At 43.1% G+C, this 11,328-nt stretch overlaps 1 protein-coding gene across 2 annotated transcripts in view; it reads left to right on the top strand.

Moving 5' to 3' along the window:
- LOC133617413 (uncharacterized) overlaps positions 1-11,328 on the top strand; it is a 36,058-nt gene that overhangs the window by 2,749 nt on the left and 21,981 nt on the right. For both annotated transcript variants that reach the window (XM_061977359.2, XM_061977358.2), the window contains exons 2-6: positions 1,755-1,913; positions 8,144-8,262; positions 8,344-8,512; positions 10,460-10,572; positions 10,638-11,292. In XM_061977359.2, coding sequence (XP_061833343.2) covers positions 1,755-1,913; positions 8,144-8,262; positions 8,344-8,512; positions 10,460-10,572; positions 10,638-11,292 — 1,215 coding nt within the window. The remainder of the gene's footprint in view (positions 1-1,754; positions 1,914-8,143; positions 8,263-8,343; positions 8,513-10,459; positions 10,573-10,637; positions 11,293-11,328) is intronic.

Raw genomic sequence — 11,328 nt, 5'->3', positions numbered from 1 at the left:
GCTGTCTATATCAACCAACACCTTTTCTGGGGTCTGATGAGCGTCGGCATCGGGCGCCTTAACCCGGCGTTCGGTTCATCCCGCAGCGCCAGTTCTGCTTGCCCCACCCCTTTCGTGAGCGCACTGCGCGCGGAGTGACCCCTGTTACGCGCCCCCGGCAACAGGGGTGGCGGGCAGGTAAGCTGCGCGGGCGGAGCGTGCGGAGTGACCCCTGTTACGAGCCCCCGGCCACGGGGGTGGCGGGCAGGTAAGCTGCTTACCTGCTGCGTGTGACGCCGGCCGCGGCGAAGGCGGACGAGGCGGGGTGTCGCGCGGTGGTGACCCTGGACGTGCGTCGGGCCCTTCTCGCGGATCACCTCAGCTACGGCTCCCGGTGGGGCCCTCTCGGGGGAAGGGGCCTCGGTCCCGGACCCCGGCGAGGCGTCCCTTCTCCGCTCCGTAAAAGTGTCCATCTCTTTTTTTTTTTTTTCTTCTGTTGTGGCATATGCTGCAGGTGCCTGCTCGTTTTTCGTATGTGGGTAACAACATTTAACTATGTATATATATTTCCGAATTGGTTTAACTGCCACCCGCCTGAATCTATTTAAAATCTAATTTTTTTTTATTTCAACCGCCCGACCCGACCCGCGGATAAAATCTAATTTTTTTTTATTTCAACCGCCCGAACCGCGGATAATCCGCGGACTCCGCGGTTGTGTCCGCAAACCGCGCATCTCTAGTGTGTATGTATACGTGTGTGTGTGTGTTTTTGTGTATGTGTGTCTGTAGCTACATATGTATGTGTGTACAGTATATATGAATGTATATGAATGTATGTGTGTGTGTGTGTGTTCTTAGCACAATACGAAGGTCCTGAGTAGTCTTGGGTTCAATCCCGGTCTCGGGATCTTTCTGTGTGGAGTTTGCATGTTCTCCCCGTGACTGCGTGGGTTCCCTCCGGGTACTCCGGCTTCCTCCCACCTCCAAAGACATGCACCTGGGGATAGGTTGATTGGCAACACTAAATGGTCCCTAGTGTGTGAATGTGAGTGTGAATGTTGTCTGTCTATCTGTGTTGGCCCTGCGATGAGGTGGCGACTTGTCCAGGGTGTACCCCGCCTTCCTTCCGATTGTAGCTGAGATAGGCTCCAGCGCCCCCCGCGACCCCAAAAGGGAATAAGCGGTAGAAAATGGATGGATGGAGTATGGTGAAAAAGTTTAGACACTCCTGATCTAAAATATTAGAAGCTCTCCAAATAAAATATAAACAATGTATTTTTTAATTAACTAACTTAAGAATTAATTTGAAAAATTACAAAAAGCATAATCAACTTTGTTAAATGTGAACATTAATATTTTTGTACAGGCAGAATTTTTGACACACTAATTTACGCAGGTACACAATCACGTTATTAGTTTTATTCTATTCTTACAAGGGCAAAAACAACAGTAAAAGTGCAAGAAAAAATTGCAAAACAATGTAAAGTATGTAATGAGAAAAAAGCCGAAATATTCTAATAATTATTAATAATATTTAGTTCACTATAATACAAAACTGGCACAATATTTTTTTTTCAGCATTTAAAAAAAAAAAAAAAAAAAAAAAAAAAAAGTTCAAACACCCCTGAACTAAAGTATGAACAGTATGCATATTTTCATTTGAGGTTCGCTATTAAAGCATAAAGATCTGGTTTAGATATTTCCAACAAGTGTCCTAGTCTTTCAATTCTCTCTTACATCAATGTTTACTAACACTGTTGTTTTATATGATTTAGGTTTTAAAGGAGTCCATGGGAGGGCACTGGTATTATCTTCTGGCCCTGCTGCGCATGTATCGGCATGGCTGGCCATGAGCCCTGTGCTGCTGTGTTATCATCATGCCATGACATTCACAGCCTCTGGACCAGGAGTCACACAGCTCTTTGTGGACGCAGGTACCATTTTAGTCTTGTTACCGCAGTAGTTGTCACGGCTTGAGTGCGTTTTCACTGTCCTGAGCAGAAAGGGGGTGAACTATTAAACAACTATTGTCTTACGTAAAAGATAAGATGCAAAGACTTAAGTCAACTTGACCGTCATCTTTGAAGTAGTTAGAGTTCTGTACAGAGCTCGCAATTGGTTGACTGCACGATGTGCACCCTGAACTCCATTGTACAAATGTGTTTCTACATTTGTTGTTAGTTTTATTTTATGCTTAAATCTACCATGTTCACATTGGTTAAGTTTGTACTTATGTTACCTTTTCATTTGGCTATTATGGTGTCAACCAGTCTACATGTGCTTTGTGGACTTGGAGAAGGCATTCGACCGTGTCCCTCGGGAAGTCCTGTGGGGAGTGCTCAGAGAGTATGTCTGATTGTGGCGGTCCGCTCCCTGTATGATCAGTGCCAGAGCTTGGTCCGCATTGCCGGCAGTAAGTCGGACACGTTTCCAATGAGGGTTGGACTCCGCCAAGGCTGCCCTTTGTCACACATTCTGTTCTGAACTTTTATGGACAGAATTTCTAGGCGCAGTCAAGGCGTTGAGGGGATCCGGTTTGGTGGCTGCAGGATTAGGTCTCTGCTTTTTGCAGATGATGTGGTCCTGATGGCTTCATCTGGCCAGGATCTTCAGCTCTCACTGGATCGGTTCTCAGCCGAGTGTGAAGCGACTGGGATGAGAATCAGCACCTCCAAGTCCGAGTCCATGGTTCTCGCCCGGGAAAGGGTGGAGTGCCATCTCCAAGTTGGGGAGGAGATCTTTCCCCAAGTGGAGGAGTTCAAGTACCTGGGAGTCTTGTTCACGAGTGAGGGAAGAGTGGATGATGAGATCGACAGGCGGATCGGTGCGGTGTCTTCAGTAATGCGGACGCTGTATCGATCCGTTGTGGTGAAGAAGGAGCTGAGCCGGAAGGCAAAGCTCTCGATTTACCGGTCGATCTACGTTCCCATCCTCACCTATGGTCATGAGCTTTGGGTCATGACCGAAAGGACAAGATCACGGGTACAAATGAGTTTCCTCCGCAGGGTGGCGGGTCTCTCCCTTAGAGATAGGGTGAGAAGCTCTGTCATCCGGGGGGAGCTCAAAGTAAAGCCTCGGATAAGCGGAAGAAGATGGATGGATAGATGGATGGATGGGTTGTTTTGATTATAAGTGTAATATTTGAATAATGATAAATGAATGTGTCGTGGCAGTTGTGGATGTCACCAATGCGGCGGTTTGAGGGAACACTTTCCAAACATTTTTAATGGTGAACTGCCAACATGAGAATGCTAAACAGGAAGTCAAGTCTTAGTTTGTTGTTCTTCATGGTGTTTTTTTTTAAATTGCACACATTTTTTTTGTCAGAAGTTTCAACTGACTTGGAAGTGATGGTCAAGATTATTTGTATTGTGTACATTTTAAGAATGTGCTTGTTCTATTTTTGGCCAAAGACAAAGAAAACGATCTAAAGTTGTCGTTAGTTTGAAGTTATTATGCCATGATTTAACCAGTCCGGCCTGCGTGAGAATAGATTTTCCTCCATGTGGCCCCTGAGCTAAGATGACTTTGACACCCCTGTTCTAATAGCACAGGAGTCGGCAACCTTTACCAGTTAAAGAGCCATTTTGACCAGTTTCACAAATTAAAGATAACAATGGGAGCCACAATCATTTTTTGAAATTTAAAATGAAATAACACTGCATTAAAAGTTTTTTTTTTTGCTTTGTGCTATGTATAAACCAGGGGTCTCAGACACGCTGCCCATACCTTAATATGGAATTTGAATGTTGGTGCGGCACATAGCACCCACTACAACCGTGCCTGATCAGCCACACGTTGTATGGGGCTTCCGCTTGCTCACGTAGGTGACAGCAAGGCATACTTGGTCAACAACCACACAGGTTACACTGACGGTAAAAAAAACAAACTTTAACACTGTTACAAATATGCGCCACACTGTGAACCCACACCAAACAAGAATGTCAAACACATTTCGGGAGAACATCTGCACCTTAACACAACATAAACACAACAGGACAAATACCCAGAATCCCATGCAGCCCTAACTCTTCCGGGCTACATTATACACGCCCGCTACCAAACCCCGCCCACCTCAACCGACGCACAGAGGGGGGGTGGTTGATGTGTGAGGGAGCAGGGTTGGGGTGGGGGTGGGGTTTGGTGGTAGCAGGGGTGTATATGGAAGAGTCAGGGCTGCATGGGATTCTGGGTATTTGTTCTGTTGTGTTTATGTTGTGTTAAGGTGCAGATGTTCTCCCGAAATGTGTTTGTCATTCTTGTTTGGTTTTGGTTCAAAGTGTGGCGCATTATTAGTAAGAGTGTTAAAGTTGTTTTATATGGTCACCGTCAGTGTAACCTGTGTTGCTGTTGACCAAGTATGCCTTGCTGTCACGTACGTGTGCGAGCAGAAGATGCAGACTGCATAACAAGGGGTTGGACTGGCACGCTGTTAATACAGATTGTAGAGGGCGCCAAATGCTGTACCATCATGGCACGCCCTTATTATAACTGTAAGTGTGAAAATCGGAGAATATTAATCCCGGGAGTTTTCTGCGAGAGGCACTGAAATCCGGAAGTCTCCCGGGAAAATCGGGGGGGGGGGGGGGTCGGCAAGTAAGCTGCTGAGCCGCATCAGAGTGATCAAAGAGCTGCATGCGGCTCCGGAGCCGCGGGTTGCCGACTCCTGTAATAGCAGAACAAATACAATAGTACTGGTATTGATAGTAGCTTAGAGGGCACACATTACTGCCAAAAATGAGTGATGTGCGATACCACTGATTTTCTTTTCGAAATTCAGGCTGGTATCGGCGATACTTTGTGCAAATATACCTAACATAAACGTTTTGTGTTTTCAAATAACATATCTATTTAAAAAAACATCAGTAAAAATGCAAGAAAAAGAGCAAAAAAAATCAGAATATAATGAAAAAAGTTGAATGTCTTAAACTGATTAATAACATACTTAGTCACCTGTACCACAAAATGTTGTCTTTAAATATATCTATCTGTGTTTAGCTTTTTTTTTTAAATACATCAAAATGCCCCCCTTTTATATGGTGAGTGCACGGCTGCAATATGCTATTTACACGAGCTGTATTGCATCAGTACTCCTATGAAGGTTGTCATTCATCCAGGTCGTGGTCATCTCAGGGCATTCAATTGTTCCCAACTGGACGGTTTCAATCAATCAATCAATGTTTATTTACATAGCCCTAAATTACAAGTGTCTCAAAGGGCTGCACAAGCCACAACGACATCCTCGGTACAGAGCCCACATAAGGGCAAGGAAAAACTCACCCCAGTGGGACGTCGATGTGAATGACTATGAGAAACCTTGGAAAGGACCGCATATGTGGGTAAACGCCCCCCCCCTCACCATCTACGCTCCGTAATATCATCAAAAGGTTCAGAGAATCTGGAGAAATCACTGCACGTAAGCCATGATATTACACACCTTCGATCCCTCACTGCATCAAAAAGCAACATCAGTGTGTAAAGGATATCACCACATGGTCTCAGGAACACTTCAGAAAACCACTGTCAGTAACTACAGTTGGTCGCTACATCTGTAAGTGCAAGTTAGAACTCTTCTTTGCAAAGCCAAAGCCATTTATCAACAACACCCAGAAACGCCGCCGGCTTTGCTAGGCCCGAGCTCATCTAAGATGGACTGATGCAAAGTGGAAAAGTGTTAAGACCCCATTTCGAATTGTTTTTGGAAACTGTGGCCGTTGTGTCCTCCGGACCAAAGAGGAAAAGAACCATCCAGATTGTTCTAGGTGCAAAGTGTAAAAGGCAGCATGTGTGATGGTATGGGGGTGTATTAGTGGCCAAGACATGGGTAACTTACACATCTGTGAAGGCACCATTAATGCTGAAAGGTACATATAGCTTTTGGAGCAACATATGTTGCCATCCAAGCAAAGTTACCATGGACGCCCCTGCTTATTTCAGCAAGACGATGCAAAGCCACGTGTTACAACTGCATGGCTTCATAGTAAAAGAGTATGTGTACTAGACTGTACTAGACTGGCCTGCCTGTAGTCCAGACATTGAAAATGTGTGAAGGCTAAAATATGAGAAGGGAGACTGTTGAACAACTTAAGCTGTACATCAAGCAAGAATGGGAAAGAATTCCACTTCAAAAATGTTTGTCCTCAGTTCCCAAACCTTTACTGAGTGTTGTTAAAAGGAAAGGCCATGTAACACACTGGTAAAAAGACTTTTTTGCAATGTGCTGCCATTAAATTCTAAGTTGATGATTATTTGCAAAAAAGAACAAAGTTTCTCAGTGTGAACATGAAATATCTTGTCTTTACAGTCTATTCAATTGAAAATATTTGTTGTATTCTCTTTTTATTTATCATTTACACAAAGTGACAACTTCACTGCTTTTGGCTTTTGTACATTGTTTCTTACCCTGCCCCCCTCTACATCAACGGTGAGCGTGTAGAGAGGGTCCACACCTTCAGGTACCTTGGAGTCCACATCTCTAATGACTTCTCCTAGACAGTCAACACCACATCAATCATCAAGAAGGCTCAGCAGCGGCTACACTTCCTTAGAGTCCTCGGGAAGTACAACCTGAAGCCTGACCTGCTGCTGACCTTCTACCGCTCGTCCATCGAGAGCCTGCTGACCTACTGTATTACGGTATGGTACGGCAGCTGCACTGCAGCAGACAGGGAGAGGCTGCAAAGAGTGGTCAAGACGGCTCAGAAGATCATCGGCCGCCCTCTCCCCTCTCTGACGGACATCTACACCTCCCGCTGCCTCAACAGAGCCAGTGCCATCATCAAGGACAGCACCCACCCTGGCTCTGACCTGTTCCACCTGCTGCCCTCTGGGAAGCGCTACAGGTGCATTAAAACCAAAACAAACAGGCTAAAGAACAGCTTCTTCCCCAGGGCCATAACCATCCTGAACGGACTGCCCCATTGTCCCTCATAACTGCCTTCTCTTCGGTGCAATAACCCATTCCACCAACCACCCTGTTTTTGTTTTTGTTTTTTTCATGTATATATTCATTTCACACCATATTCATTGCACTTCTACATTTTTTATATTTTTATATATTTGCACATTGTTTTTCTAGCATGCACACATCCCACTGTATGGAATGGCCTCAATCTCGTTACCTTGCGTAATGACAATAAAGCTGATTCTGATTCTGATTCTGATTATGGAGAAATCTGCTTCATTATACAAACTTTTCTATTTACAAACCTTGTTCAAGAACAAATTGGTTTCGTAAATGGAGGTTCCAACTGTATCTGCCTAACTTATTTTTAACTAACTAAATACTGGTATCATACTGTGTGTGTGTATATCAGGAGAGCTACTTTTCAATTGACCAAAGTGACCAAGTGGAGGGTATATACCTCATTCATATATATATATATATATATATATATATATATATATATATATATATATATATATATATATATATAATGTATATTGATTTATTTATGAAAGAGAGGTTAACAAGTTAAAAGTGTTTAATGATAATACAAGCATGTTTAACATGCCTTTCTTTCATGAAGACAAGAATATAAGTTGATCGTGATGACTTACATTGATTGGAATCAGACAGTAGTGATGATAACCTCCACGTTTTCAAATGGAGAAAAAAAAGTCCTCCTTTCTGTCCAATACCTTCATGAAAGTGCTTTTTGTTTGTCCAGCTTCCATACTCCTTTTCATACACTTTACAAGAAACACATTGGCGGCAAACTCTGTTGCTTGATAGGTTGTGTGTGCTAGCTTTCTGAGACTCTTATTTTGTTAACGCAGGCAGGATGAAGCAGCGCTTTTATTGTGAAGACAGGAAGTGTGCAGAGTTTTGACAGCAGGTACGGCAGGCGAGAGTCTGTTGAAATAAAAAGTGTTTCTCGCCTTCCCGTCGGTCGTTTTTTCTTAATGATCTGGCAGCAGCCAGCGTCATCTCACAAGAAAGTCAATCAAGTGACCAAAGTCACGTCTTGGTGAAGATTGATGATCCATCATTTTTAGCTCTATTTTTTTAATGGACTGATACCGACGTACATAAAAATACTAAATATTGTGGCTGATAATCCACCGGTCGATACTCTGTAGATCCTTAGTTTTTAGTGTGATTATTAATAACTAAATTGTCATTTTCAAATGATAACATAAGTGTTGTGTGTTGTCTAAACAGGAGGAGCTAATGCCATCTCCCTGTTGCATCTGCCTCCATCTTGTGGTTACACGGTGAGGACATCAGGCAGTGACTTTCAGATGATGGTGTCACATGATGCATGCCACATCACCCAGGAGGTACCAGCCTTATTTTACCGCACTCGTTCCTCCCCTCGTTCACCGTGTCCTTGACCCAACCCTCCTCGCCCGCCCTCACAGAATGGCAGTTACGTGCTGCCCATGCTTTGGTGGGACAGCCCGCTGAAGCTCACCTGTCCAGGAGGACAGACGTCCGCACCTGCGTCATCGATCCCGGACGTCTTGTGCTCCCCTTACGGCATGGCGGTTCGGCTTTTCCAGCAGGATGTGCCAACGCTGGGGGTCCAAGGTACTGTTCTCTGTGATACTGTAAATGTTTTGTTTTATATTTGTATATAATTTATATTTATACATATACAGTACAGGCCACAAGTTTGGACACACCTTCTCATTTCAATGCGTGTTCTTTATTTCCATGACTATTTACATTGTAGATTGTCACATTAAAACTATGAATGAACACATGTGGAGTTATGCATGTAACAAAAAAAGGTGAAATAACTGACAACATGTTTTATATTCTAGTTTCTTCAAAATAGCCACCCTTTGCTCTGATTATTGCTTTGCATACTTTTGGCATTCTCTCCATGAGCTTCAAGAGGTAGTCACCTGAAATGGTTTTCACTTCACAGGTGTCATAGTTTTTTTTGATGCCTTCAGTGACAATCTACAATGTAAATAGTCATGAAAATAAAGAAAACACATTGAAATGAGAAGGTGTGTCCAAACCTTTGGCCTGTACTGTGTGTGTGTGTGTGTATATATATATATATATATTTATTTATTTATTTATTTACCGTATTTTTCAAACTATAAGTCGCAGTTTTTTTCAGTTTGGCCGGGGGTGCGACTTATACTCAGGAGCGACTTATGTGTGAAATTAACACATTAGCGTAAAATATCAAATAATATTATTGATCTCATTCACGTAAGAGACTAGACGTATAAGATTTCATGGGATTTAGCGATTAGGAGTGACAGATTGTTTGGTAAACGTATAGCATGTTCTATATGTTATAGTTATTTGAATGACTCTTACCATAATATGTTACGTTAACATACCAGTTGGTTATTTATGCCTCATATAACGTACACTTATTCAGCCTGTTGTTCACTATTCTTGATTTATTTTAAATTGCCTTTCAAATGTCTATTCTTGCTGTTGGCTTTTATCAAATACATTTCCCCAAAAAATGCGACTTATACTCCAGTGCGACTTATATATGTTTTTTTCCTTCTTTATTATGCATTTTCGGCCGGTGCGACTTATACTCCGAAAAATACGGTATTTATTAAAAGCGCAAACCGCTCCTTGCGGGCATGTGTAAACAAAGCCAACTAGATCAAAGCCAAACACAAAAACGGCCCGCAAAGAAAAAGAAAAGTAACGAAAACACACATATACGCCCAAGAACCGGGATTAGTGGTTTATGGAAAAGATAAGTGATTTAAAAAGAAGCAAGAAAAGTTGAGAAGAATACCAAAAATAAAGTAAAAAGTAAAAAAAACAAAACATAATTTGTATAGTTGAAGACTTATGATAATTAGAAAACATGACTGCACATCATAATGGCAGCTACACTTTCCATCTTAAAGATCTAAAACAGGAGTCGGGAACCTTTTTGACTGTGAGAGCCATGAAAGCCAAATATTTTAAAATGTATTTCCGTGAGAGCCGTATAATATTTTTTAACACTAAATACAACTAAATGCCTGCATTTTTAAGTAAAACCAACATTTTTAGAGTATAATAAGTCTCTTATTCTTTTTAATAACATTGTAATTCTAAAGGTAACCAATAATAAATAAAATTATTCTTACCATTAATGCGACTTCTTGAACAGGTGCGCTAGAAAACGGATGGTTGGATTAAAATGCATGAGAATGTTTTATAATTTGAACATTATTTTTAACACTGTGATTACCAGCGGTATTATTCATTACTTCTCGTGTTAAGCAATGTCAGCTAAGATGTATCTGGTCATCAAAAGAGCCACATCTGGCTCGAGAGCCATAGGTTCCCTAAACCTGATCTAAAACAATTATTTGGGAATGTCCGGCGGGCCTGATTGAAAAGCTTAACGGGCCTTAATTTGCCCAGGTCTGTTGTAGACCGATAGGATAAGTGGTGGTTAATTACAGCATTTCTGATATTATGTATATATTAATTCTCTTTCTTCAATATAAGCCATACCTGTGATCCTAAATATGACACATTTCTTTTTTTGCACTGCAGTAAACGGAGGCCGGACTCAATTTGTGTCTGCTCAGTGTGCGTCCCGCGTCCACTCCCTACCACAGCATTTTATCTTCTTCATCTCCTTCATTGCGCCCTGTGTCACCATCGGAGTAAGTCTTCTTGAGCCGCTTCCTCGACTCACCGGCAACTTAATGTTTCCACGTTTTCTTTGTAGGATGGACTGCAACTCCAGCTTGTTTTGAATAAGCAGGAAGTGGTCCTGGCCTGCCCTGTCCCTGCAACTTCATCTCCTCCACCTCCAGTCCAGGAACCACTTCAACATTACCCTTCACTCTCTCCTGGCGCTCCTCCCGCAGCCCCACCATCTCACCAGTCCCCACACCCATGGTCTGCTTTATGGACCGTGCAGGGATCTCCAGCCAAAGATCAGATTGCTCAGCACGTATTTCCTCCTGGCTCTAAGCCTGCCAGTCCTCAAGCCCCCCGCCCAGCCACACTTCAGGACTATCATAAGACACTTTACTATCCAACACCTTCTCCTTCCAGCCCACCAAAACAACCCTCTGGCCCCAATTCATTTGACCATCCACATGAACATAATGCTAATAACCCCTCCATCCCCAGCTATCCTTTCCATCAAGCCCCGCCTTACTTCCTCTCTCCTCCACATTCAGAACGCCAGCATCCTCATCTCCATAGCGACCCCTCCCATTTCCCACTACACCCGCCTGTGCTCCGGTACCCAACGCAGTCACCTGCGACTACACAAAAACCTAAGCCCACGCCAGCGCCCCCATCTTACTATTGTGAAGTGGGCAGTGTGGTGGTCTTCCTGCCCACCACTCATCCACACCTCATCCAGGTGAAAGGTCAGTGAAGTGTTGTTTTTCTTTCCTCAAAGTGAC

This window comes from Nerophis lumbriciformis, linkage group LG16 (assembly GCF_033978685.3).
Source record: "Nerophis lumbriciformis linkage group LG16, RoL_Nlum_v2.1, whole genome shotgun sequence".
Lineage (NCBI taxonomy): Eukaryota > Metazoa > Chordata > Actinopteri > Syngnathiformes > Syngnathidae > Nerophis > Nerophis lumbriciformis.
Note: the sequence above shows the minus strand (reverse complement) of the source record. Positions and strands in the feature narration are given on the sequence as shown.